We start from the raw sequence: 27167 nt of genomic DNA, 5'->3' as shown, positions 1-27167 counted from the left end.
ATGGAGCGTCTGGCACCCCGCGCCTGCCTCGCCCTGCTGTGGGGCTGCCTGCTGGCCGCGGCTGCCGCGGCGCAGGGCAAGGAAGGTGAGTGTGCGCTCCGACGGCCACCCGGCCCGACCCAGCCGCGGCGGCCGGACCCCCGGACCCCAGCTCCTCCCAGAGCCAGGCGCGCCTGGACGCGCGCAACTTTGGAAACTGACCTGGCGCCGCCCAGTCCCGGAGTGCTGAGGTCGGGAGGACTTGCTGGCTGCGATCGGGACGAATTTGGGACTCCCCCACCCGGGGTTATAGGGGCTCCGGGGACTAAGAGGTTGGGGCCTGGGCGCGCGGGGTTCAGAGGCCGCAGAGAAGGGGACCCGGAACTCTACTCAATGTTCTGTGATGACCTAAATGGAAGGAAATATAAAAAAGAGGGTATATATGAACCTATAGCCGACTCACTTTGCTGTACAGCAGAAACTAACACATTGTAAAGCAACTGTACTCCAATAAGAATTTTAAAAAAGAAAGAAAGAAAGAAAAGGGGGACTCAGGGCGGCCACACGGTTGCAGCCAGGGTGGCGGTTTCAGGAACGCGTCCCGGCGGGGGCTCGGGGTCCCTTGGAGAATGGGCTACTTGGGGGCCTTTCCGCCGGCTCAGCTTCACGGTGAATTCGCTAACCTGCTTGCGCCGATTTTGTGGAGAAGGCGTTTCTGTGGAGGCCCCTCATTTTGAGGAGGGGTCTCTTCGACAGGCGAGGAGACAGACCCCTGCAGAAGCCCCAGCTCCCTGAGATTTTCTCCACGCCCCCTTATGCCTCCAGTCGGGGAGGAGAGCTTGCGGGGAGCTACGGGCCAATCTGCCCACGCACAGCCTTCCCTCCTTCCCTCCCCGCACTCCCAGGCTCGGGGGGGCAAGGCTCGGGGCCGCGAGAGCGGACAGGAAGTCCCAAAGTCAAGCGTTCTGAGCAAGGGGTGACTCAGAACGAGGAAATGCGGCAGGTGGGGGCGCGGCCGCCCAAGGTGTGGAGCCGTCACCCCAGGGCCACCAGGGTGTCCGAGCGCCCGGGGGTGGGGACTGCATCACCCACCCCCGCCCCAGCGCTCCCGCTGCCGCACTGCGCGAGGGGCCGCGGACTTTGCCCTGGGCGGGGCGGGTGGTGGATGGGGACGTTGCCCCTCGGCTAGGGTCGCAGAGAGGATGGGGGCTCTTGCCCTTGGCCGAGGACCTTCCTGTCCATCCAGCCGAGGCCGGTTTCAGTTTCCGTCTGAGAAAGAGTTTTGCCCGCTCGCCGGGGCCGAGGGAGGTTTCCGCAGGCTCCACCAGGGGGAAGTGCGGAGGAAGCCCTGGCCCGGTGAGAAGTTTCCTTGAGCCTTGCCTTCCTTTTCCGCCTCCCAAACTGGGGTTGGAGGTTTTGCTGTTCCAAGTTCGGTGGCAAAGAGGCCAGAGCTGGAACTCTTGGAAGGTGGAGGCGGGGGTGGCATCCTGTCCCCGTCCCTGAATCACTCAGGGTTTCTTGTCCCAATGTGCTGGAGGAGTGGGTGGCAGGGATTTCTGTGATCCTCAATACCCGCCCCCCCCCTCAGCTTTTCGTCCTCCCCCTTCCCGGGGGATTGCGGTTGGAGAGAATGGGAGAGACAGCTGGATTCACTACAGGCCTTTCTTGAAGGCTGCCCATGGGGTGTGGGGGGATTAGGCAGGAGGGATGCTACTGGGCGATTGTTGTGCTGCAGCCTTGTCCTTGTGCCCCTCTGCCGAGCCCTCCCCAGCCTAGAAGACTAGTGCCCCCCCATGGAACGGGGAGGGGGAGGAAAAGGACAGGGGAACATTCTTCCTTAGGCTTCAAGAGTCCCTGTGAAGGACTCCCTAAGGAGGTGTGCCTGTAGTGGGGAGGCGGGGAGTGATGGCCCAGCTGCCGGGATGCTGGCTGGATGTGCTGGATCTGCCTGGGGCTGGGTTGGGGGTGCAGAGACACGAGTCCCTTCAACTCTTCAAGCGAAGCTGCTTTTCGCTTCCCTTCTCCTTCCCCGTGAGTGGAGGAGCCAGGCTGCCTTGGGAGACCCAGATGGAGCCTGTTAAATTCTCAACAGCCACTGAGTCTGTCCTCCTTTTACAAATGGGGAAACAGGGAGGCCCGAGCCCTCCCTCACTAGGGGCCCTCTGTACAGGGAGGGTTAGGTCTGAGCATGTAGCTTCTTGGGCTGCCGGAGCCCAGGGCCCCCGCACCCGGGTGTGTGCTGGGTTTTTCTGAGAAGGGAGAATAGCTGGGCAGGGGTGCAGGGCTTGCTGACTTGCAGCTGGGAGGTGGGCTGGAGAGCGCTCAGGAGGCCTGGAAAGTCCTTGGCTTCTTGATTCCGTAAGAGCCCAGTGTGCTCTCTGTCCCCTTCCCTTTTTCTTCTTCATTCTTCCCCCTCCCCGCCCCCCAGTCCCCTGCCTCCCTGCTTCTTTAGCAATTAGCTGGTCTCGGTTCAGGGGGGATGGGGGGAGCAGGGAGGTGACACTAGGGGAGTGGGTGGTCGTACTGCCTTTGAGTAAAGAGCCCTAAAACAATATGGACCCAGAAGGATGACATTTATGATGGAACTTCAGACTGAGAAGGAGGTTTTCCTGGGGGTGGGAGGAGGGACCGGGGGGGCTCCTGGATGAGCCCTGCTTAGCCCAGGCTTCCCAGTGAAGCCTTCGGGGGCCAGCCGAGGGGCTGTTGGCCCCTGCCCCTTCCAGGAGCCTCAGACCCTGGAGGCAGCTCAGGGAGAGACCGCACCTGTGCGGCAGGGTGGAGGGACTGGGGCTGGGCGCCTGTTCCTGGTGGTTGGTTCTAGGGAATTTCCCCGGGAGGGGGCTCCTTCCTGTGTGAAGGCTTCTTTTCTTCTCTGATGAGCCCTGTGATATTTCTAGAGCCAGGCCTGGGTCTGGAAGGGGAGCGAGCTCTGGCAGGGGTGGTGGGGGTCCCTCCGTGCCAGGTTAACCCTTCAGAGCCTAGGAGCCATGAGCCCCCTTCCCCAGGGGCGCAGACTGCAGCTTCCCACGCCTCTAAGGAAGGGGGGTGTGCAGGACCTTGAGGGACACTCACCTTTGTCCGCCCTACACACCCAGCTGGAGCCCCCAGATTCCTTCCTGTGTAGCCAGGACATTCCATTTGCTAGTGGGGTTAGTGAGTTTTCCAAGCCTGAGCCTTGGGCATGTCCGAACAAATCCCTGCCCCTACCCACCCCCCAGCCACCCTCCCCTGTCCCCTCAGCCTTGGGGCCGGTGCCACATCGGATTTCCTCTCCCTGTCTGGGCTGTGAGGCCCTTCCTAGAGAGACTTGGCCCGGGTCAGCAGCGGTCAGGTGGCAGTGCTTCATCCCTAGGCCTGGGGGCCTCCAGCCCAGGCAAGCAGGGCAGTCTGTCCTCAGGAAGGGGTTTCTCAGACTCTCCTCAGGCCCCTCTCCCCCTCCCTCCCCATCTCTCTAAATCAGGCCCACCTCTGCCTGCCTGGGATTGCACCCTTAGAGTCATTCTTCCAGGCCTAGGCCTTGAGGAATGCACCTTCTGAGGCCATATTCCTCATGCTCCAGACTCCAAAGGAAGTAAGCACTTGGTCCCTTACCCCCTCCACCTTAGGGCTTTACTCTTGGAATCCAGGGACCTTGTATAGGGTCCATGCCTCAGTTTCTCCAATCTCGTTATCCTCCAGGGAGGGTAGCTTCTATTGGCAGCTACCTGGACCTTACTTGGAAATGGAGGAGGGGGCCATACTGGGGTCTTGGGTCTTGGCTGTAGCCCCTGAGCCTGGCAGAACCCGGGGTGGACCAGTGGGAGGTGCCCAAGCGGGGGTGGGGCTGGATCTAGGGAAGCCCCTGGCAATATGTCCTTCCCTCAGGCTCCAGATGCCTCTCTGGGGATAGTGTGGTCCTGGCACCTGGTCCCTCTGGGCCTGGAAGTCCTCTTTAAGGGTTTCCATCCCTGGTCCCCTAGGCAGCCCTGGCAGGGCAGTGGCCAGGGTGTGAGGGACGGGGGCAGCGGGAGCGATTTTCCCAGGGAGGGGACCTCGCCAGCTGTGTGTATCTTTGGGTCCCTCCTAAAAGCCCCTATGGGTTCAGGGCTTTATCCTGCCTGCTCTGTGGCTTTTGTGGTGGGAAGATCGGTTTCCAGACCCCCCCACCAATCCTGCTCCCCTCCCTGGAGCTGTTCCCACCTGTGAACAGCTCCCTCCTCTTGGAGGCCATGAGACATGTGTGTGCATACGTGTGCCGCATAGACACGTGCTACGTGGCCTGGGTGGGGCTGAGGGTGTTTTGTGCTGTGTGTGTATGGAGGGGACGTGGCAGGAGCAGACAAGAGTGCCTCCAAGGCCCACGTGCATGTGAAGTGCTGCGGAGGGGCCCTGTTTCAGGAAGCAGATGGGGCAGCGTGGTGTCACTTAATAGCCCTGCTCGCCCCAGCTCTCTACCCAGCTGTTGTTCCCCTGCTGGGCCGAGCTCTGTCCTGCTCTGCCCAGCTGAGGGCTGCTGAGGGGGCGGCGTGGGCTGGGAGACGTGAGGCCTCACCCAACCTGCTCTGTGACTTTGACTAGGTCCCATCCCTTGCCCGGAGCTCTGCTTCCCTGTTTCTGGAGAGACGGGTCTCTTGGACACGGTGACCCTGTGTGGTGGGGTCTCTCTCCGAGGGCTGAGGAAGCCTTCAAGGCTTCTTGGGATTCCTGGGGGACTCTCACCTTTTCCACCACGGCCTGACCCCTGAAGATACCCCCAAGCTCACCCAGCGCCCTCTCTCATCTCTTCCAGTCGTCCTGTTGGACTTTGCTGCAGCTAAAGGGGAACTCGGCTGGCTCACACACCCATATGGCAAAGGGGTAAGCCTTCAGGGTGCGGGTGTGGGCGTGAGGAGGCTGAGACCCAGGGAGGATGGGGCCTGGCCCAGATCAAACAGCTCAGCCAGGGTTCAAACTCAGGTTCCTGCTTCTCACAGCAACTGGGCAGGCTGGGGTTGGAAGGTGGGGAAGGGACCCGAGAGGTGGAAAGAGCTGGGGAGACAGCTGAAGGCCGTAGCAGAGCAGGACCCTCGGATGCCCCAGAAGGCTGATGGTCAAAAGGGACCCCCTCTCGCTCCCTTCATTCCCCTCTTGGGTGGGAAGGGGTTAAAGTCTCCCCCTGCCTTTGAGGTCCCAGCCCAGGAAGTGAGGGGTGAGGAAGAGACAGGGAATGTGGGCTCCCAGGTCCCCACAGTCCCGGGAAACCGGATCAGGTTCCTTCCTGCTGGGCCCTCTCCCCGCTCCTCCAGCTGTTGTTTCCCTTTCCTGCTCGGGGTTGAGTTTGTTTTGCCTCCTTCCCACCCAAGTTCACTCCCTCCCCTCCCTCTGCCCTGCCCTGCTGTGACCTGGGCCGGTGGGCCAGACCCCAGGGTCCTCTCCCTGGCTTTGCCTGTGACGACTGTGTGGCCTTGGGGAGGATACTGCTGCCCTCTGGGCCTCAGTTTTCCCCTTGTTGAATTTGTTCTGGGGCCTTAGCTGGGGAGAGCGGTGTCTCCAGGGGGATAGCTGGGGACAGTTTCTATTGCTGGCCAGATCTGCGGAGTCAGGCACTTGTCCCTGGTCACCTTAGCTCCGAGGAGGCCTGGAGTTTAACTCTAGTGGATTTCCAAGATCCTGCAATGTTCAGCTGGGAGAGAACACAGATCACCTAATGCAGCCCAGTCATTATATAGAGTGGGAAACTGAGGCCCCTGTGACACAAAATGCAGCCCAGGTCTTTTTCCTTGGCCCCTTCTGGTTTTTTCATTCATTTGCTCATTCATTCAACAAATACTTTGCTGTGTACCTACTCCATTTCAGGTAGGCCCTGGGGATACAGAAATGAACTGGATGCAGTCTCTGCCCTAAGGAGCTCAGAATCTCGTGTGGGAGCCAGGTTTAGTTGTCACCACTTAGGTGCTAAGGTGACAGAGACTGTGGGAGCCAGGGGGAAGCACTTGCCCCAATCTTGGCCCAACCTGGGAAGTCTTCCTGGAGGAGGCTGAGCAATGTTTTGAGGAGTGATGGGTGATTATCCATTGATTCTGACTTAACCTCTTCCCTGCCACTCACACACATCGACACAGTGAATTATAATGATGATAATAATAGGGATGATAATGATACCAGCTGCCTTGTATGACTGTCACCCACACCAGGCAATATGCTCTGCGTTCGACAGACATTCTGTCATTTATCTTCACAGCAGTTCTGTGAGGTAGTTTTTGCCCCCATTGTACAATGGGGACTTTGAGGCTCAGAGAGTTTAAGTGATCTGCCTGAGGTCACATGGGACCCCCAGCCTCCACCCTCAGCTCACTGTATAGTATACGGGTTCAGCACTGCAACACTGGGGTCAGGGACACCAGGGGGTCAGATCCAGCTCAGCCACTTGTAGTGTGTGACGGTGACTTGAAGCCCTTCCTTGGGCCTCAGTTTCCTTCCCTGTAGAATGAGGACAGCAGGAACTATAGAGCAGCTTCCTGAAGCCCAGCTTTGCCACCTGGGCGATGCCTCTGGGCCTCAGTTTCCCCCAGGCACCTGCCCACACTAACCTGTCGGCCCCGTGCAGTGGGACCTCATGCAGAACATCATGGACGACATGCCCATCTACATGTACTCCGTGTGCAACGTGGTGGCCAGCGACCAGGACAACTGGCTCCGTACCAACTGGGTATACCGCGGTGAGGCCGAGCGCATCTTTATCGAGCTCAAGTTCACCGTGCGTGACTGCAATAGCTTCCCTGGGGGTGCCAGCTCCTGCAAGGAAACCTTCAACCTCTACTACGCTGAGTCTGACGTGGACTATGGCACCAACTTCCAGAAGCGCCAGTTCACCAAGATCGACACTATCGCACCCGACGAGATCACGGTCAGCAGCGACTTCGAAGCACGCCACGTGAAGCTGAACGTGGAGGAACGCTCCGTGGGGCCGCTCAGCCGCAAGGGCTTCTACCTGGCCTTTCAGGACATTGGTGCCTGCGTGGCACTGCTCTCTGTCCGCGTCTACTACAAGAAGTGTCCCAAGCTGCTGAAGGGACTGGCCCGCTTCCCCGAGACCATCGCGGGCTCCGACGCGCCCTCCCTGGCCATCGTGGATGGCACCTGCCTGGACCACGCTGTGGTGCCGCCCGGGGGTGAAGAGCCCCGCATGCACTGTGCAGTGGATGGCGAGTGGTTGGTGCTCATCGGCCAGTGCCTGTGCGAAGCAGGCTACGAGAAGGTGGAGGACGCCTGCCAGGGTGAGTGACGGTGCTGTGGTGGCAGAGAAAGGGGGTACTGGGGTGGAGGCTGTGGTCCAGGATCTGGTCTCAGCTCTGGGATGTGGGGATCTTGGTAAGGTTGTCCCTGCTCAGACATGCAGTGGCTCTGTTAGTGAAAATCTCGGAGGCTTCCTGGCCTTATGATTGGATTCACTCATTCACCGAGAATGAATACATTGAGAAACAGTATTTACGAGTGAAGACTCTCGGAAAGAATACCTGGGTTCAAATCCCAGGTTTACATTTAGCTGTGTGACTTTAAGCCAGTTCCTTAACCTCTCTGTGCCCGGGTTTCCTCATCTGTAAAATGGAGATGAACACAGTGCCCATCTTGTAGGATTGTTATGATAATCAAATGACTTAATACTTGTAAAGTTCTTAGGTCAGCGTCTGACACATAAGCGTTTTTAAGTGTGATTGTTATTTTTGATTCATCCCACAAGTATATCTTGAGTATCTATTATATACCGGCACTGTGGGCACATAGCACAGTCCCAGGAGCTAGTACCATCTCTGTTAACTCCCTGTGACTTTAGGCAAGTCGCTTAACCTCTCTGGGTCTCAGGCTCCTCTTTTGTACGTGGAGGTGAGTGAATTGAACCCAGGATTCGCATCCCCTGGCTACACATGACAGTTACCTGGGGAGCTTTTTGAAAAATCCCTGCGTGGGGGGGATACTCAGGATCTGCCCTCCCCACCTGACCCTCCCCAGGGCCATAGACTCAGATCCTCCCATCGGGGCTTCTACTGATGACAGATTGAGCCCAGAGAGGGGGCCAATTAAATCAGACTCTCTCTGGGAACAGGGCCTGGGCATTAGTGAGCTCACACTGGGAGGCTGTGGCTTGGCCCGGCCAGGACCTGTGACAGTGGAAAGCTCTAGAGCAACGTGGATTTTTTCAATGGGTGACTTTTTCTGGAAATGGCTGTGGGGCAGGGCATTTGTGGAATGTAGGCTGACCTTTGGAAGGCCAGCTCATCCCCTCTCTCTGGGAGCTTCTTTGCTGAGATAAGCAGGGTGTTGAGAAATTGGGGGGTTAGGCCCTACAGCTATACATGCCGGCTAAGTGACCTTCAATAAATCTCTCTTCATCTCTGGCCTCAGGCTTCTTGTCCGTAAGACAAGAAGTTCAACTATACTAGCAGACTGTATACTTGGTTTTTAGCCATGGATCCTGCAACCCATGAAAGGGTTTCAGGTATTGGAGGAGCCTGAAGCCCTTTCTCATGGGCTCCACTTGCCTCTTAAAACAAATCCTCAGAACCCTGCTTAACACAGTCTGCAAACCCCTGAATGAGATGTCCCCTCAGAGCCTTTCTGTGTCTGTGGTGTAGTCTCTGCTCTGGCCCTTCCCACCACCCTGTCGTCCTCCCAGCTCTCCTCTGCTCTTCAGGCGGCCTCTGCTTTAGGTGACCTCAAGTGCACACTCCCAGTTTCAGACAATGACTGGGGGGGTTGCGAGGGAGCCCAGTGGGTTGAGCAGACTCCTCCCACATGACATCCTCACACAAGAATGCAGGGGTGTGGGGTGAGGGGCAGCTGAAAACTTTCCACAGGCTGGTGATTCAGGCCCTGCAGAGATAAGTGGACAGTTGAGGTTGGGGAGGGGTGTCTCTCTCCAGGAAGGTGGGCAGGCTTCCCTCCCCAGGAAGTGGGGGTCAGGGCCTCACAAGCTTTGTTTGTGAAGAGTTGAGCCACCCCAGGGTAGGGAGGACTGGTTTCCAGGAGCGAAATCTTTGACTTTGCCTGTGGGACCCTCTCCACTGCCGGCCACCTGTTGCCTTGGTTTTTCCTCCTTAGGATCCCTCTCCCAAAATTCCCTTCAACGTGGTTTAGGGACCCTCTGTGTGGTTGGGAACCCCTGGCCCGGCTACTCTTTATCCCTCCAGACCTTCCCCAGCACCCCTGACCGGGATGCCAGTAGAGATAATAACAGTAATTCCTGTAGAAAAGTGCTCTTCAAAAAAAAAAAGAAAGAAAAGAAAAGTGCTCTTCCAGGGCAGGCATGAGCTCGGCGAGCGCTTTATGTTGTTCCTGCTGAATCTGTACCACCTTTCGTGAGAGGCAGGGACTGTTATCAGCCCCACTTAACAGACAGGAAACTGAGGCTCAGAGAGGTGAAGAGACTTGCCTGGAGTCACAGAGCTAAGATTTAGTTGCATCAGGATTGAATCTAGGTGATGCAGCAGCGTCCAAGCTGGAGGATGGGTCAGGAAACGGGGCGGGAAATGACCAGTTCCTTTGGAATCCCTGACTCAGCTCCTGGCCCTGGGACAGACTCTCAGGGCAGCCCCGGGATGGTGGGTCCTGGTGCAGGATGTGAGGTAGTTGAGGGGCTCTTACTGAGCATGTTAAGGGAGAAATGGAGAGAGATGCAGGGTCTGCCTGCCCCCCCCCACCCCACACCGCCTCACCCTTCACGGGGCCATGGACCCAGAGTCTCCCATTGTGGCTTTTATTGATGACAAACCAAGCCCAGAGAGGGCGCTGGGCAGGCCAAGGTCACCCAGCACCTGGTCCAGGTTATTCCCAGCGTTTGTTTCTCCTGAGTTCTTTCCCCAGGAAGCTCTCAGCTCAAGAAAGAGTTAAATGGACAACGCAAGAGAGGCACCTCCCAGGTGCTGTGCGGACAGGTGGGCACACTGCCCAGAGAGCTCTTGTGAGCTATGTCAGGAATGAGCCAGCTTCCCTCCAGCTCCCCCACTCCCCGCCCTCCCTCCCCAGGCCTGCCTAGGGGACAGTGGAGTCACTCAGGCTGACCGTCATCTCCCCCGGGGCGGCTTTGTCTCCCTGTTGGTCTCTGCTTCCTGTGCTGGCATCGGCAGCTGAGCTTGTGGGGCCCCAGATAGTGCCTCAGCCGTGGGGACTGCCGGCCAGGTGAGCAGGTGGCCAGCGGCTTTGGCCGGAGGCTCAGCCCAGCAGCTGGGAGGCCGGAGCTGGAGGTGGGGCTGCAGGTCAGGAATTCCCTCCTTGGAGGCTGCCGCTCCCTCCAGGGGCCCAGCCCCTTGCTCCTGCAGCTTCTCTGTCCCCCAGTTCATGGACACCTCATCCCATGCTGAGCATTTCCCAAGCGAGGTTTCCTTCTGTCTTCACAAACAACCCAGAGAACCTGAGGACTTTATCCTCATTTTACAGATGAGGAAACTGAGGCCCAGAAAGAGGAAACAGTGACCAAAAGAGCTGGGGCCTGGCATGGGGAGGGCTGTCCCCAAGTGCCCCTGGCATATATCTTTCTACCCACAAGCTGTGTGACCTTGGTGAGTCCCCTCTGGGCCTCATTCTCCCCACCTGTAAAATGGGTAGGTTGGAGCCTTGCTGACTTAGCGATCAGAGCCTACCTCCTGTGACTTTCTGCCGTGGTTCCTTTTGAGAACCTGGGTTGCTCTGGCAAGCTGCAGACTGGGTGACCTCACCATGTGTGCAAGGAGCTGGGTCCTAGTGCTGGCATCCTGAGTGGCCCAGGCCTCTCCCAGGGTCCAGAGTTGAAGGGGAGGAGCTGATTGAGGTGGTCCTTAGGCAGGGTGTCCCTGAGCCATGGCAGGGGCTGTTGGCAGTCAGGACAGGGCTGATCCCCAGGTGGGGAACTCTGCGCTGTGACTCTTGGGCTTGTCCCCTCCCTGGGGAGTGCCACCGGGCCTTATTTCTGTGGAGTTTCCTCTGGCCTGAATGGGGGGGTTGGGGGTGGCAGCTCCCACCTCTGTGCCCTGCTCACCCTGCCCTCAGCTCACACTGGGGGCAAATTCAGACGCTGGCAGCTCCATGGGGCGGCCCCTCCCTCCCTCGCTGAGGTGAGTGAGTCCCCAGAACGGAAGGAAGGAGGCAGGGAAAGCAAACAGAAGATAAAAGGCTGGTGGTAGGGAGACAGCGGGAAGCAGAGGCTGTGCTTATCACAGCTTGGTGGAGGAATGCGCACAGATAATTCCCCAGGGTGTGTGGGAAAAGGGCAAGGTGCTAGCAGCAACTGGGCCACTGGGGCAACTGCTTCCATGGGGGCGACAGGGCCTGCTGGGGACTGAGAAGCTGCCGGGGTCTGGAGTTATCAGTTCCCCTCATTTGCAGGGTCAGTAACTTACGGGGTCGCCGTTTGCTGCCCGTCAGGGCACCAGACAAAGTCCAGGCTTCGCATCCTTGGGCTGAGGGGGTGCACGTGGTCGTCAGCTGGGCATGGCTTGGGGAGGTGACTGGCTGCAGGGAATTGTCACTGCGACCTCTTGACCCTGTGATTGACCCTGTGACCTTGCCACCACCACCAGCCCGGGAGGTTGTTGGGCCTTGGGGGAGGGGCTCTGCCAGGGGCTGGATTTGCGTCATGCCAGAGGGTGTATGTCCCTGAGTCACACCCCATGCTGCCATCTGAGGGGCGGGCATCGGGAACTGGAAAAGCTGGGGTGCAGCCCTGGGTGCAGCCACCATGCCCCAGTTAGTTCCCCTGCTCGGAGTGGCCCCGGGCCTGCCAGGCGACCGGCGTCAGAGGAGTTCTCCACAGGTGTGTCAGAGTCAGCCTCCGGTGCCAGGCAGGTGGTGTCCCGGTGTACTGTCCCCGCAGGGTCTCCCTGGGGACTGAAACGCCGCTCATTTCTGTGGCCCTAGAGCTCGTGTTTAATGAGCACGTGGGTTTTGTCTTTACTCACATATTCATTCATCCATCCAGTCAGCAAACACTAGCTGAGCACCTACTGCATGCCAGACCCTGTGCTGGAACACAGGACACAGATAATTCTTGCTCCCCACGAGCTGCCAGTCTCATAGAGGATCCTAATATGTGCAGAAATCATTTCCAATGGAGCATGAAAGCCAGGCTGTGAATTCCCCTGGAGCAGAAACAGTGTTTATCTTGCCATGGTCTCCCAGCACCCAGCACTGTGCCAGACACGTAGGAAACGCTCAATTTCTATTTGGTAAACATAAGATTGAGTAATAGATGCCCTAATGGTCAGAAGGGGACCAGAAATTGGGCAGTCTGGGAGGGCTGTGTAGAAGAGCTCAAGCTGGGTATTGAAGGATGCATAGGAGTTTGCTGGTTGGCGAAGGGACCATGGGTAGTTTGTGTATGTGAGTATGTTTGAGAATGTGTGAACACCAAAAGTGTGACCCCTGTCCCCACTTGCCTGCCCTGCACGCCAGGAAATCCAACCAGGCAAAGTCAGGAAGACACAGGGGCCTGCTGGTGTCAGACACACGAACTCTGGGGCCCCTGAGCACGGGCACACTCTGGCAGGGCCCCTTGAAGTTCTGTGGTTGGAGGAGGGGGCACCACATTCTCGTCAGGCAAGTACATGCCTTGTTGGTGCTGCCTCTCCACTGTAATATCTGGCACATCCGCAGCGGAAATCTCTCCAAATTCCCTCTTTCCTGCTGGCAGCAGTTGGGCCACCCCCGGGCTCTGGGACCAAAGAATGGAACCCGCCTCTTCCCCCACTTCCGCCTCTTGGCATAGGGCTGGGGGCTGGGGAGCAACCACGTGGTGGAGAGTGGGGACATTGTGGGTTTTGCAGGTGGCTAAAACCTTGTGGGGGCTCGTGGTCCCTCCCCAGCCTGAGAGCCTGAGCCGGGAAGATGCGATAGTGTTCTAGGGGCCCCTGAGCACCCCTACTCCGCGGGGCCTGGACCACCTGGAGCCAGCACTTACCCAGAGTATAAGCCCCTCGGGTGGACAAGTCAGGGCATTTGGGGGAATTGAGATCCCAGGATAAACATAGCCCAGCTTTCTGAAGTCTCATTTTTACTTGAAGATTTGGGGGAGGAGAGAGCTATTTTTGTATGGTAACAGAGAAGTTATGAGGAGGACTGCAAAATACACGTGGATTTCTTAAATACAATAGGAGACTTGAAAGACCTCTGGGCCTTCCTTGAAGGAGGCCGTGTTGGAGGCCCCAACAAACCCCCACCCACCCCCCGGGCTTGATTCTAGTCTTTTCTCCCCATAGGACATAAATGTGCCCAGTATGAGAAGACGTATGTTAAGAGGAGGCACAGCCCCTCGCCCCGCCCCCCAGCTGCTCTGAAATTAGTTTGGGGATTTTCTGGCTGTTGAAGCAGGTCGGACCTCCTCTCCTCTCTCTTCCGGCTTGTTTCAGAGTATTGATTTCTCTTTGCTCCAAACTGAAATGTTTGTGAGAAAGGAGGGAGGTTCGAGGTCAGGCATCCTGGGTTTGGGTTTTGGGTTCGTGTCTTAGGAGCTTGTTGACCTTTGGCCAAGTTCTTTTTCCTCTCTGAGCATCAGTTTCCTCACCTCCAAAGTGGAATGAATGATAACAGCGCCTAGTATAACAGACTTATTGTGAGGACTAAATGAATGTCAAGTACGTAGCCCAGGAACTGCACACAGCGGCTGCTGAATCAGTGGTGGCTGTTTGTAACTGGGGCTCCAGGCTCTGCACAGAGCAGGAGTCGGGTCCCAGGTCCCTTCTGTCCTGGACAAGCCCCCTTCCCTACAGCGTGTGCCTGAGCTCTTTCAGGGCCTGTGCTGACATTCTGAAGTGGCAGGACAGGCAGAGGAGGTGAGAGAGACTTCTGGGATGGTCCCCCTGGGGCCTCCAGCAAGCAGTCATTAACGGGAAGTCACTATCCAAGACCTTAGGAACTGGGTGTCCTTTGAGTCCTGACCCTTGACTCCCCACCTCTCTCTGCTCGCATAGAGGGCTAAAGGAGGGAGACTGCCCACAGATTTTTCTTGATAACGTAGATCTGACTGTGCCATTATTCTCTACATCAAACCTTCGATGGCTCTCACTGCCCCCAGGATAAAGTCCTTGACCTGGCCTTAAAGGCCTTTCTCAATCTGGTCCCTGGAGATCACTCAGCCTTATTGCCTGCTGCTTCCCTGATTTCGGACCACAAAGGCACTCATACTTTCTGTGTCAGCCTTGCTGTTTGTCTCCCCTAACTCCTCCTCCCAGTATTCCTGCCTTGCTGAACTCCTACTCAGCCTCTAAACCCCAGCTGAAATATCTCCTCTATGACTCCACAAACCTCCAGCCAAGATTGTCTCTACCCACTTAGCCCTTTGCCCACCCCTTATTTATTTATTTTAACTTTTTATTTTATATTGGAGTATAGCCTGTTAACAATGTTGTGATAGTTTCAGGTACATAGCAAAGCGACTCAGCCATACGTATACGTGTATCCATTCTCCCCCAGACTCCCCTCCCATCCAGGCTGCCACATAACATCGAGCAGAGTCCCCTGTGCTGTGCAGTAGGTCCTTGCTGCCCACCCCTGTATGGTGGACATTGTCACGTGCTCCAGCTCCCAGAGGTCAGGGGCTTTGTCTCATCTCGAGGTCCATGCACTGGGCTGCAGAGTTGAGGATCAGTGTCTGATGAACGTGACACTGAGGCTGGAGGTATCTCAGGACCCTCTCCAGAGTAAGCTGAGGGCGGGAACGATAACTGTAGGGTTGGGTAAGAGGTCCCTGGGTGACCCCACCCCATCTCGGCCACTTCAGCAGATGCCCAGTCCCTGGACAGCCCCGCACAGTGTCTGGGTAGCTTCCTGTCTGTGGGACCAGGAAAGGGCTTGGGGCAGGGGCAGGCAGGGGCAGGATAGAGTGGTGGGAGGAAGGAGCCTCTGGAATCAGGTGTCTGAGCTCCCCCGGCTTGGCCAGGACAGGACCTGCCACCGGGGGAGGGAGAGCTGCTTTCTGGCTGCCCTTGTGAGTGGCGGAAATGACTGGGTCCCTGAAAGCAGGTCCGGAGAAAATGCTGGGGGCCTGGCCTTTCCTGCTTCCTGGTCAGCCAGCCCCGGCACAGGAAAGCGGTCGGGTCCCAGGGCGGGGGGCGCACCTGCAGAGGTAGCATCCTGATGCCCCTGTCTAATCTGTTAGTCAGCAAACACAAATGGCGAAGAAGAAGCAGCCACTGCCCTGGGCAGCTCTCAGTCCAGGTGGGGACCTGCCAGGCTGGTCCACACGGATTAAAGGATATCTCCAGGTGGGCAGCGTGCTCTGTCCAAGGCTGAGCCAGCTGTGAGATAGGATTCTTAGGAAGCTGGAAGGTGAGATGTGGGCCTTGAATGCCAGGCTCAGGGGCATGGCGCTTCTTGCAAGAGCCACTGGGGAGGGCTGCAAAGCTTTGGAGCGGGAGGGCAAGGCACTTCCTGGGTGTCTGGCCCGAGCTAGGTGCTTACCACGCATTTTCTCATCACAAGACATTTTACCAATGACAAAACGGGCCCATAGAGGTTTAGTGACTTGCCAGGGGTCCCAGGGCCAGGGAGGGAAAAGTCGCTCGGGGTGAGAACAGGCTGAGCTGATGTCTGTCCCTGTGCCTGCCAGCCTGCTCGCCGGGATTCTTCAAGTCCGAGGCATCCGAGAGCCCCTGTCTGGAGTGCCCCCCACACACCCTGCCGTCCTCCGAGGGGGCCACCGCCTGCGAGTGTGAGGAAGGCTATTTCCGAGCCCCGCAGGACCCACTTTCACTGCTCTGCACGCGTGAGTCTCACAGCGGGTCAGGGAGGGGTGACAGAGCTGGGCGTGGTGATATTGACATGTCCAGGCCTACCTGGATCCGAGCTCTGACCTCTGCCCTCTGCACAGGCCCGCCCTCCGCCCCGCACTACCTCACGGCGGTGGGCATGGGCGCCAAAGTGGAGCTGCGCTGGACGCCCCCCCAGGACAACGGGGGCCGCGAGGACATCACCTACAGTGTCACCTGCGAGCAGTGCTGGCCCGAGTCGGGCGAGTGCGGTCCCTGCGAGGCCAGCGTGCGCTACTCGGAGCCACCGCACGGGCTGACCCGCACCAGCGTGACAGTCAGCGACCTGGAGCCCCATATGAACTACACCTTCACCGTAGAGGCCCGCAACGGCGTCTCGGACCTGGTGACCAGCCGCAGCTTCCTCACTGCCAGCGTCAGCATCAACCAGACAGGTGAGGGCCCAGGGGTGGCAGCTGTGCCCTTGGGGCCCGCCCAGGTGGGGCTTCATGAGGATGGCCACTCAGGGTTCGGCTGGGTTCAGAGAGAGACAGCAGCAAGTGGTTAAAGACACAGTCCCTGTAATCACTTCCAAGCTCTGTGACTGTGGGCAGGTTACTTAACCTCTCTGAGCCCCAGTTTCCTCACCTGTAAAATGGGCGTTCTAGGGCTTTTGAGAGGATTTAATAAACTCTTGTATATAAGGCTCTTAGAACAGTGCCTGGTCCATAAAGAGGTTATAGCAAGAGTCAGATATTGTTTTGGTTTTATGATTTATGCACTCATAAGTACTCACAGGGTACCCCCGATGTGCCAGCCTGTGGTGGGGCCCAGCCTGGGACTTTGTGCTCTGGAGCTAGGAGTTGAGAATCCCAGGTCGGGATCTAAGGAGCCTGGGCTGTGGATGGGAATGCGTCTGGGTGCATCCCCACTACTCCCCTTCCCCTGTGTGGCTTTTCACACCCCTCCCCTCCCCCCACCGTCCTGCCCAGAGCCCCCCAAGGTGAAGCTGGAGGACCGCAGCACCACCTCGCTGAGCGTGTCTTGGAGCATTCCGCCACCGCAGCAGAGCCGCGTGTGGAAGTACGAGGTCACCTACCGCAAGAAGGTAACTCTCAGAGGGTTGGGGCTGTCCCCGCTGGGCTTCGAACAGAGGACCAGCTGGTCACATAGACGCTCACTGCACAGCACAGTCATCTGAAGAAGCGCTGTTCTGCAGATGAGGAAAGTGGGGTCTGGGATCTTCCTGAGAGTTGCCTCTCCCAGGCCAGCCCAGCAGAGATTTGTGGGAAAGAAGACATAGTGTTCTGGAATCCCCAGAAGAGATAGTCTTGGGTGGTGGGGAGCCAGGTCTTGGGGATCAGGCAGACCTGGGTTTGAGTCCCGGGTCACGCATTTGCTGGTTATGACCTGGAGTGAGTCGCTTCACTTCTCTGAGCCTCAGCTTCCTCCTCTGTGAGGTGAGCATCGAGGTTGCTAACATAGCTTGTCACCTTGCTAAGCTGGGGCTGCTCCCTGGTGGGCTCAGCTGATGGCCCTGCCCTCACCGTCTGTCCCTCCACCCGCCAAACACCCACAGGGGGACTCCAACAGCTACAACGTGCGCCGCACTGAAGGCTTCTCCGTGACCCTGGATGACCTGGCTCCGGACACCATCTACCTGGTCCAGGTGCAGGCGCTGACGCAGGAGGGCCAGGGTGCTGGCAGCAAGGTGCACGAGTTCCAGACGCTGTGTGAGTCAGGGACCAGGGTGTGGGCCAGGCCAGAGTCCTGAAACAACTGGGACATCGTGGGCGGAGGGAATGGATCAAAGAACTTAGAAGTGTCCCCTTCCTGGTCGGCCAGGGCCTAGGACAGTCCAGTGTGGGTCAGCCCCAAGTCTGCGGAGGGGGCAGAATTGAGGGCTGGGGGTGTGGGAACCAGCTGTGTATCCAGGGCAGTGTTGTGAGAAGGAAGGATGTGGGCTGTGGCATTGGCGGGCCCAGTTCAAATCCTGCATCGTGGAGAGAGTCCCACACACCTGAGACTACCTGCTCTATTCCCTGGGGAAGCCCTCTCATTTGCCATCTGTGAAATGGGAATAAATATCCTCATGGACCGTCACTAGTAAAGGCACCTGGCAGGTGTCTTGGGGCCCTAAAGTACAACCGGGGGTATTACCATGATTTGAAGGCGGGGGCGGGGGGGCTCCCTTGTCATCTGCTGGTCTCTCCCTGGCAGCCATGGAAGGATCTAGCAACATGGCAGTGATTGGTGGTTTGGCCGTTGGTGTGGTCTTGCTTCTGGTGCTGGCAGGAATTGGCTTCTTCATCCACCGCAGGTTCGTTGGAGCCTACGCCCCGGGGGCTTAGGTGGGACACCTGTATGGAAACTGGGGCTGATAGGAATCTAGTCCCTGCTTCCCGGGGGGCTGTAAAGATGTAATGACCTGTAAAGGGCTCAGCACAGCACCTGTGAGGCTCAGGGCATGGTGGTCATTATGACAGTACGTCCACACTTCCTCGGGACACGCGGGCAGGAAGCTCTGGGGAGCTCTAATGAGGAGAGCCTTCATTACAGCCACTTAAGGGGCCGTCACGGGGTGTAGATCCCAAGGAGTGAGCCCGGCTTGCTCACTTCCTCTCCCCCTGCCTGACTGAGCAGAGGGCTGAGCACACCAGCCCGCAACCTGGACCAGAGCAGGGTCAGGAGGCTCCCCGGCTGGGGCCGGGCACTGACCTCCCTGCGTGTTTGGTTTCCCATGGGGTCTCTCAGGAGGAAGAGCCTGCGGACGCGCCAGTCCTCCGAAGACGTTTACTTTTCCAAGTCAGGTGAGATGCAGCGCCGCCTCCACGCCTGGCCTGCTGTCCCTACGGGCCTCCCCAGCTCTGTGGTAGAGATGGGGGCAGCCAGAGCACTCCCCGGGCGTCCTTGGGCAGCTCAGAGGGCTGAGCCAGAGGCTCCTGAGGTGCCCGGACTGTTGCCTATTCCCCCTCCCCCTCCCCCAAGGCAGCCCCTCGTAGGGACCCCTCCCCTCCCCAAACTGTCTGTGACCCTGCCCTTCCTTCCCCTCCCAGAACAACTGAAGCCCCTGAAGACGTACGTGGACCCACACACATACGAGGACCCCAACCAGGCTGTGCTCAAGTTCACCACCGAGATCCATCCGTCCTGTGTCACACGGCAGAAGGTGATCGGAGCAGGTGAGGTTAAGCGCTTGCCGAGGGGCCTGGTACGGGTTGGGAGCAGCCGACGCCCGGCCTGACTGGGACGTCTCCCACATCGCCTGCCTGCAGGAGAGTTTGGGGAGGTGTACAAGGGCACGCTGAAGGTGTCGGGCAAGAAGGAGGTCCCCGTGGCCATCAAGACGCTGAAAGCCGGCTACACAGAGAAGCAGCGGGTGGACTTTCTCAGCGAGGCCAGCATCATGGGCCAGTTCAGCCACCACAACATCATCCGCCTGGAGGGCGTTGTCTCCAAATGTGAGGCCCGGCTTCAGAGTGGGCTGTGGGAGACCCACGTGGGGGGTGGGGGAGGGGCTGCCCCCCGGGCCTCTGATAGGGTCTCTGTTCAGAGCTGTGCCCAGCCCCGCCTGGGCCTCTTCCCTCCACCTGTGGCCATCCCCTCACACCTGCGCTCACCCCTGCAGACAAGCCCATGATGATCATCGCCGAATACATGGAGAACGGGGCTCTGGACAAGTTCCTTCGGGTAAGGACGTGGGCCGGGGCGGGGCGGGATCTGTGGCTGGCGCTTAGGGGCCCTGGTGGGCGCGGGGCTGGCTGGCTGGCAGCTGAGGGCCTGTGCTCTGGCAGGAGAAGGATGGCGAGTTCAGCGTGCTGCAGCTGGTGGGCATGCTGCGGGGCATCGCGGCCGGCATGAAGTACCTGGCCAACATGAACTACGTCCACCGCGACCTGGCTGCCCGCAACATCCTCGTCAACAGCAACCTGGTCTGCAAGGTGTCTGACTTCGGCCTGTCCCGTGTGCTGGAGGACGACCCCGAGGCCACCTACACCACCAGTGTAAGGGCTGGGGCGGCTGTCTCCTGGGATGGGGGCCTCAATGAGGTGAAGCAGCCCTCGCTCTGCTCCGGGGTCCTGTCCCCTGCCCACCTGGGGCGTGGGCCTCAGGAGGCAAGAACGCCTCTGGGGAGCATGGAGGAAGGGCCCTGACTGCGATCGTCCTGGGGGTGGCCTAGGGGACAATAGTGATTGGCCAGATCCCCACAGGGTGGCAAGATCCCGATCCGCTGGACGGCTCCGGAGGCCATCTCCTACCGCAAGTTCACCTCCGCCAGCGACGTGTGGAGCTATGGCATCGTCATGTGGGAAGTGATGACGTACGGCGAGCGGCCCTACTGGGAGCTGTCGAACCACGAGGTAGGCCCCCTCGCCCTGCCCAGCCCCATCCGGATCTGAACTGAAACCCTTTACTCATCCTCGAACCCCAGGGGCTGGGCAGAGAAGAGTTTTGGGGGCTAATCTTCATCTGGTACACCCCTTCATTGGTTCGTTCAGTGAATGTTTCTTGGGGGCCTACCATGTGTCAGGCCTTGTGCTGAGCTCCAGACCCAGTCCCTGCTTGCACTCAGCAGAAGGACGAGGAGAGAAGTAGCGGGTGTGGGGGAAGTGTGTGCGTGCACGCATGTGTGTATCTGTGTGTGTGTGTGTAAGTGCCTGGTGCCTCATGCAGCCTAGAGGCCTAGAAGGCTTCCCAGAGGGGGTCACGTCTCAGCTAGGACTAAGGCACGATAAAGCAGCAGCAGCCGGGTGAGAACACAGAGGGGAAGAGTGCCCTGGCTGAAGGGAGCAGAGAGTATAGGCGCCCAGAGACCGCGGGGAGGCTGGCTGCAGGGCACACAGCATGGCTGCTGCCCGGGGTACCCTGTGAGGGAGCAGAGTGTATAGGCGCCCAGAGACCGCGGGGAGGCTGGCTGCAGGGCACACAGCATGGCTGCTGCCCGGGGTACCCTGGAGGGAACAAAGTCAGGAGACCCTTCCTCCTCTGGAGACATCCTCTTAGCACCTGTCCTTTGTGTAGCGCTGAAGGTTGTGTGTCGTGCCTAAGGAAGGAGGCCAATCCTGCTGTTTCGGGGGCACCCCTTCTCTCCTCTAGCAGCCCCTGTGTATGGGGCAGTTTGGGGGCTGTGAAGGCACCCCGACCATCCTGCTCGCCCCCTCCCCCAGGTGATGAAGGCCATTAATGATGGCTTCCGGCTTCCCACGCCCATGGACTGCCCCTCCGCCATCTACCAGCTCATGATGCAGTGCTGGCAGCAGGAGCGCGCCCGCCGCCCCAAGTTCGCCGACATTGTCAGCATCTTGGACAAGCTCATCCGAGCCCCCGAATCCCTCAAGACCCTGGCTGACTTTGACCCCCGGTGGGTTCCATACCCTCTGTCCAGGGGGCCCCCGGTTTTACTCCTGAGCCACTTCAGCGTAATGGGCAGCCAGGGGCGGTGGGCAAGGGGCTCAGAAGTTACGCGTGGGCTTTACTTAGACTGGACCGGGTTGGCTCAGGTGGCACTAACGGAACCAATCAGCACATACAGTAAATGTGCCAGCGCGGCACTCAGCGCTTAACGTGTTTTAACTCATTTAAACAACTTAGGAGCTGGGTCCTGTAATCACCCCCCTTTTGTAGATGAGGAAACAGACGTAGGGCAATTAAGTGTCTTATGTGCTGGCAAGTGGCCGGGCTGGGACTGTGACTCTGAAAACCTGACTGTCTTAACATTTGGTTATTTTGTAGTAACTGGTGGTGGTGCCATCAGTAGAAGCAGAGGGGTGGCAGGAGCTTTAAACACTGACTGCTCCCGACACATCAGGCAGACTCCCGGAAGCCTACCTGACTTGGCTGCCCCGTTGTCCAGATGAGGGAACCGAGGCACAGGGCAGCTGAGCAAATTGCCGGGGTTAGGGAGCAGCATCATGGGCTGGACCCCGCAGCCCCTCACTCGCGGGCCGGTATCTCCTGTTGCAGGGTGTCCATCCGGCTGCCCAGCACCAGCGGCTCAGAGGGTGTGCCCTTCCGCACGGTGTCCGAGTGGCTGGAATCCATCAAGATGCAGCAGTACACTGAGCACTTCCTGGCGGCCGGCTACACGGCCATCGAGAAGGTGGTGCAGATGACCAACGAGTGAGTCTGCGCTCGGCCCCGCCCGTGCCTGCCCTCTCCCGCCTCCCGCCTCCCCAGGCTGCCTCTGGCTCCACCACCCATCTGCTCTTCTCTCTACCTTCCCAACGCTCCCCTCTCTTCTCTTTCTCTCTCCTTCTCTTTTGGGGAGGGTGGCTTTGCAGGAAGGGCAGAACCAGGCTGGCAGCCAGCAATTCTGGTCGCTTACTCGTGGCTCCGTCCTCTTCCTACATCTTTTTTCCACAGCGAGAAAATAATAGTAATTGTGATCATAACCGTAGCATTTATCGTGGGCTGTGCCAGCTCCATGCCTGAGCGCTTTGAATCAGCCCTCATGATAACTTGGCAGGTGGTTCCCGTCAGTAGTCCCACTGGGCAGGTCAGAAACAGTACAGCCCAGGGTCCATGGCCATTTGGGGGATTCCAGCCCTGGTCAGTCAGGGTCCAGAGCTCAGGGACCATGGAGGTCATTAGTGGAGAAGCTGAGGCTCAGAGAGGTTACACGGCTTACTCCAGGTCACACAGTTTGTAGCTGAGAAAAGAAAGGCTTCACTTCACAGCCATCACCTGGTTGAATTCCCTATTTGCCTTGTGAATAGATGCTATTATTACTTCCCTATTTAAGTAGGAAAACTGAGGCTGAGAGGTTACGTAGGTTGCCCGAGGTCACGCAGCCAGTTAGGGGCAGCGTTCCTCTCCAGGACGCTGAGAAGAAATGGGCAGAGCCCTTGGACTTCCCTGGCTGATGCCGAGGAGAGAGGGCACCAGGCCAGCCCATCCCAGGCACCTCTCCCCGTGTGGTTGACTCTCAGCTCTGCGGTCCAGCTTGGCAAGAAGTGGCAGTTACCCCTTACCCTGGCCCTGTGTTCTGCCTTTTGTCAGGCTGCCCTATGGGAGCTCTTCTCTCCTCCCAGCTCCAGCATCAGGGACCCTTCCCGGCATGGACTTGGCATGGACACCTCCTCCCACCCCAGGAGGGAGAAGACATTACCCTCTTAGCTTTTTGTGCTTCTAAAAATACTGTTAGTTCCCAATAGCCCAGCTTGTGTAAGGTCCAAGGTCATGGTGGGAATGAGCCTTGGGGCTGAGAGGTTTTGGGAATCACATGGGAAGGGACGACCCAGGCGTCCCACAGTTCTGGGTCACAGTTCTGGGATTTGGGCCTGTGTCTGAACATTCTCCAAGGCCTCTGAAAACTGCTCAACTGGGCTTCTGACCTGCTGCTCAAGGCCTCTCAGACTAGGCCCCGGCCTGCCCCAGGGGAAGGCTGGGATGAAAGTCAGGCAGGGACAGAGCTGACCAGAGGGCGGCACGGAAATGTGGAGAGAAGAGACGGGCCCCAGGATATCTTTTGTTTCCAGCCAACTGCAGGGTCCAAAGCTTGGGCTCTGCAGTCACACCTGGGTTCGAGCCCACACTGGCCACTCCCTAGCTGGTGGTTTTGGTCAAATTAGGTTTCATCTTTGAACCTTGGTTTCTGTTTCCCCGTTGTGGGGATTGCATGGGTGCAATACAGATGATATGCCTGGTACGCAGTGAGGGCTTAACCCATGTCACTCTTCCCTTTTCCTCCATGCCCTTGCTTTCCACCCATAGCCTGCGGGCAAATACCAGGGTTTCTCGGCTCCCTCCTCCAACCTGGGAACCTGGAACGGCCCCCTTTGCCCCTCCAGGAGCTCCCACTGAGGACAGTGAAGTTTCTCTTCTGGGTGAGCAGAGCTGAGGGCACGGAGAAGTGCATACAGGAAACACATGTTCGTAGAAGCTTCCCGAAATAGCCCGGGGTGCTCCTCGGCCAATTCCTTTCCCACGAGCAGGAAGGAGCAGGGACGGGGCTGTCTTGGATCGGTGGAGGGTGTGTGTGCTGTGTTTTGAAAAGGCCTGCATAAAGGCAGGAAGTCATTCCACGCTGCTTCTCCTCCCATCAGCTCCACTGGTGCTCAGATCTGGGGCCTGTGTGACTCACACCACTGCCTCCTTCAGTACTTCAATTAAATGAAAGAAAGGGGGGTCTCAAAGTGCTTTCTCACCCCGAAAGCTCTGTCTACACATGCTGTGGATCCCAGTGCGAGGCTCTGAGCCGCTCTCAGAATTCAGCCCTTCTGGGATGGGGTCTGGATTTCGGCTTCAATGCCCTTACCCCCGCCTTTGCCTCCCTGCTTCCTTTGGCCCCTTCCAGGGGGCTGGCCGCTCGGTTCCCTGTGGTCCCACAGTGGCCACCTTTTCTCGTCTTGAGCATTCACCGTGTTATTTTGGACTCACTTGAGTTTCTAGCTGGAGTAGTGAGTGGTTCTAAATGTGTTTCGAGGAGCTAATGAAAGCAGTGGATGTTACACCCCAGAAAAATACCCAGTCCAACAAAAGGCCCATCCAGTGTGCGAGGCTGTGGATACAGCGTCCCGAGAGGGCGTGGGGACACTGGCTGATGGGTCTTCTGGTCTCCGAGTGCCCTCAGCCCAGGCGTGGCGCTGATGGGATGTTTGCTGAGAGCATGAAAGATCAGGCCACCTCTCCCTCCACTCTCCTTGCACCAAGGGCCAGAGCACAGTCGGTGCTCACCGGGGAGATTGTGGCCTTTGAATTCCCTGAGGCCGGGGCTGGCCTTGTGAGTGCTCAGGAAGAAGGTGGCCTCAGGCATGTGCTTCCCCACCCCTGTGATGGGAGTTGATCCAAGGAAGTGACTGCCTTGGGTGTCAGAGTGGGGAACTGAGGCGGGGGCAGGAACAGACTTGCAAGAGGCCGCAGGCATTGGCCGGTCTGGGAGCCTCATCCTGTGTGTGTCCCTGTTTATAGTTAGGAAATGAGGCAGGGAAGGTTTGGGGGGCTTTGTGTTGGAAGAGACTGGGGCTGGGGCAGGTGGCTTAGAAGCATCTAATCAGAGCCTCCTATTTTACGTATAAAGAAACTGTGGCCCAAAGACAGGACAGGACCCACCCGAGGCTCTGGTGGAATCCAGGACTAGAATTCGGCCTCCTGCCTCCCAGCCCAGGACTCCTCCTCCTACACGGACCTCAGAAGCACCCTCAGCTCCCGCCCTGTCAGGTTAACTTCACCAACCTGGGAGAGGGGCCCCAGGCAGCCTGGGCAATGGCTCAGTCGCCACTAAAGCATTCATTCATTCATTTGGCAGGCACTCCTTGAGGGCCTACTGTTTACCAGGCCTATCCTGGACCTTGGGAGGGGCTGGGAGTGAGGGGATGAGCCTGGGGCACTAGGCCCTACCGTTGCTCTGCTATAGCTAACATAACCCACTGGTCCTTAAACCATACATCAGGGTCTTTGGGATCTGATCAAATGCAGACTCCCTGCCCCGCCTTCAGAACTTCAAAGTCAGTGAGTCTGGAGTTGGGCCCAGGATCCTGCCTTTTCAGTAAGTGCCTCCTTCCCTGCTGGTCCGAATACTTACCTGGGAGCCACACTTAGACACCTACAGGTATGGGGGAAACAGTGCTTCTTTTCCATCACCCTCAACTGTATAGGTTAGAAATGGCGCTGTAGTGTTGGGTTAGGAAGTTCTCCCAGATGTCTGACTCCTGGCCTTCCTGCTTCAGTCCCTGAGCCGCCCTCCCACACACCTGAAAGTCATGTCTCCGGAACTGCAAATAGGAGCTTACACCATATAGTTAGCTCCCTTTACAGCCAGGAGAGGGCCCGTAAAAACCTGGGTGTTTTCATGGGTTTGGGCTGGTGGACGAGGATGGTGAAGGAGCAAACTCCCAGAGTAAGCAGTAAGGTCCGCTCCAGGGCTCTTGGAGTATAAGTGGTTTTACAAGGGGATGGAGGGGCATGGAAAGGAGGGGCAGGGAAGGGCTATGGGCTCCTGGGCGCGTCTTTCTGTCTGGTACTAATGCCGCCTTACCCCTCTGCCACCAGTATCCGGGATCTCCCACTCTCCAGTTAGGCACTGTTATCCCATTTTACAGGTGAGGAAATTGAGGTCCCTAAAGGGAAAACCCCTACCTCAGGGTAACCTAGTCACTGGATCTGGTCACCTGAAAGGCCCTCCCATTAGAGACCAGCAGAACTTTAACCTCTGATGGTCCCTCAGCAAGGATCTCCTGAGTCCTTCCTCCGTTATGAGAACTTGGAGGGAGTGGAGGTGAAACAAGGTGATGGCTGTGACGAGACCTTGGGCAGAGAGCTTTGAGCGACACCCCCAGAGGGTCCCTGGCATCTGGTGATGGCATCAGTGCTGCCTGGGGAGGAGCCTTACCTGGGGACAGACCCCAGGGTGGGGGAGGGCAGCCTTTGTTCACAGCTGGCTTGATTCAGCTCCCCCACCTCTTAGCCTGGGTCACTTTGGGCAAGTCACTTCACCTCTTTGAGCCTCAGTTTTCTAGTCTGCAAAATGGGGGCAAAAACAGCACCTACCATAGATTTTGTGCAGATTTGATTTAAAAAAAACAAAGCTGCTCGCATTCAGCGCTTCAATCACTTTCCGAATTTTGTCGGTGTCGGCAGGCTTTCCGGATATGCATCCACTCATCAGACCTCTGCCTTACGAGCTCTGCCCCCCAGGCACCCAGGGCCCCCTCCCCGCTCCCTCTTCTCTCCCCTCACCTCCCTGCCGTGGCTGCCCACCTCTCCAGAGCAGGCCCCTCACTCTCCCTCTCTCCCTCCCCCGCACAGCGACATCAAGAGGATCGGGGTGCGGCTGCCCGGCCACCAGAAGCGCATTGCCTACAGCCTGCTGGGCCTCAAGGACCAGGTGAACACAGTGGGGATCCCCATCTGAGCCCTGACAGACCTCGTGACCCCCTCAGCTAAGAATACTTGAAGAAACAGACTGGCTTTCCTGCCAGCTCCATGCTGGGCCACCAGGGACCTTATTTATTTCTAGTCCTTCTTTATTGATGCCACCCTGAGGGCTCTGCTGGGGGGTCTTGGACGATACCTTGGCCTGAGCTGAGGAGATGCTCAGGGACCTTGGGCAGGGGGGCCTCTTCATCTACCAAGGACAGACAGCTAAGCACTTAGCAGTCACCATCGTGTTCCCAGCATCCCCGGGGGCAGGAGCCCCGCCAAGGCCTTTGGACACACACGTGGGACATTGCTAAACTGACCTCCCCTTCGCCGTCTCAGGAGGTGGGGCGGTCAGCCTGCAGCAGTCACAGGAGCAGGGTACCTCACGAGAAGAGGACAAACAGCGGAGTCAGCTGGGCAAGACCCACAGCGGTTCTCCCGTCCCTCTAGTGCCTTCCTCAGCCCCCCAGGCCCCATCCTCAGCCCCCACGGGCCAAACACTTGCTTCCTCGGGGCCCTCACAGGATGCTTGGTTGTGTGGAGGGTTTTTTTTTTTTTTAATATATATTTTGTACTTTGTGGAGAGAATGTGTGTGCGACAGGGGCCCGGCTAGGACTGGGGGCAGACAACGGCCTGTGTCAGACACTCCCAGGCTG

At 58.1% G+C, this 27167-nt stretch overlaps 1 protein-coding gene across 1 annotated transcript; it reads left to right on the top strand.

Annotated features, from left to right (window-relative positions):
• On the top strand, positions 1-26502 carry EPHA2 (EPH receptor A2). The gene is made up of 17 exons (XM_065879274.1): positions 1-85; positions 4748-4815; positions 6545-7214; positions 15512-15667; positions 15773-16105; positions 16643-16758; positions 17230-17383; positions 17871-17970; positions 18405-18460; positions 18707-18832; positions 18926-19111; positions 19279-19340; positions 19445-19654; positions 19862-20011; positions 20819-21012; positions 21615-21770; positions 26397-26502. Exons 1-17 carry the CDS (start codon positions 1-3, stop codon positions 26500-26502), a joined length of 2928 nt encoding a protein of 975 aa, XP_065735346.1.
• Positions 26503-27167: the final 665 nt, after the last annotated feature.

Source organism: Phocoena phocoena, chromosome 1 (assembly GCF_963924675.1).
Source record: "Phocoena phocoena chromosome 1, mPhoPho1.1, whole genome shotgun sequence".
NCBI lineage: Eukaryota > Metazoa > Chordata > Mammalia > Artiodactyla > Phocoenidae > Phocoena > Phocoena phocoena.
This window is presented reverse-complemented; position numbering and strand designations above follow the sequence as displayed.

Excerpts from the sequence above, each read along its gene's own strand:
- EPHA2 (XM_065879274.1), top strand. The coding sequence starts at position 1 with ATGGAGCGTCTGGCACCCCGCGCCTGCCTCGCCCTGCTGTGGGGCTGC. Across the intron at positions 4,816-6,544 it reads CACACCCATATGGCAAAGGG|TGGGACCTCATGCAGAACAT; the intron begins GTAAGCCTTCAG and ends GGCCCCGTGCAG. Across the intron at positions 7,215-15,511 it reads GGTGGAGGACGCCTGCCAGG|CCTGCTCGCCGGGATTCTTC; the intron begins GTGAGTGACGGT and ends TGTGCCTGCCAG.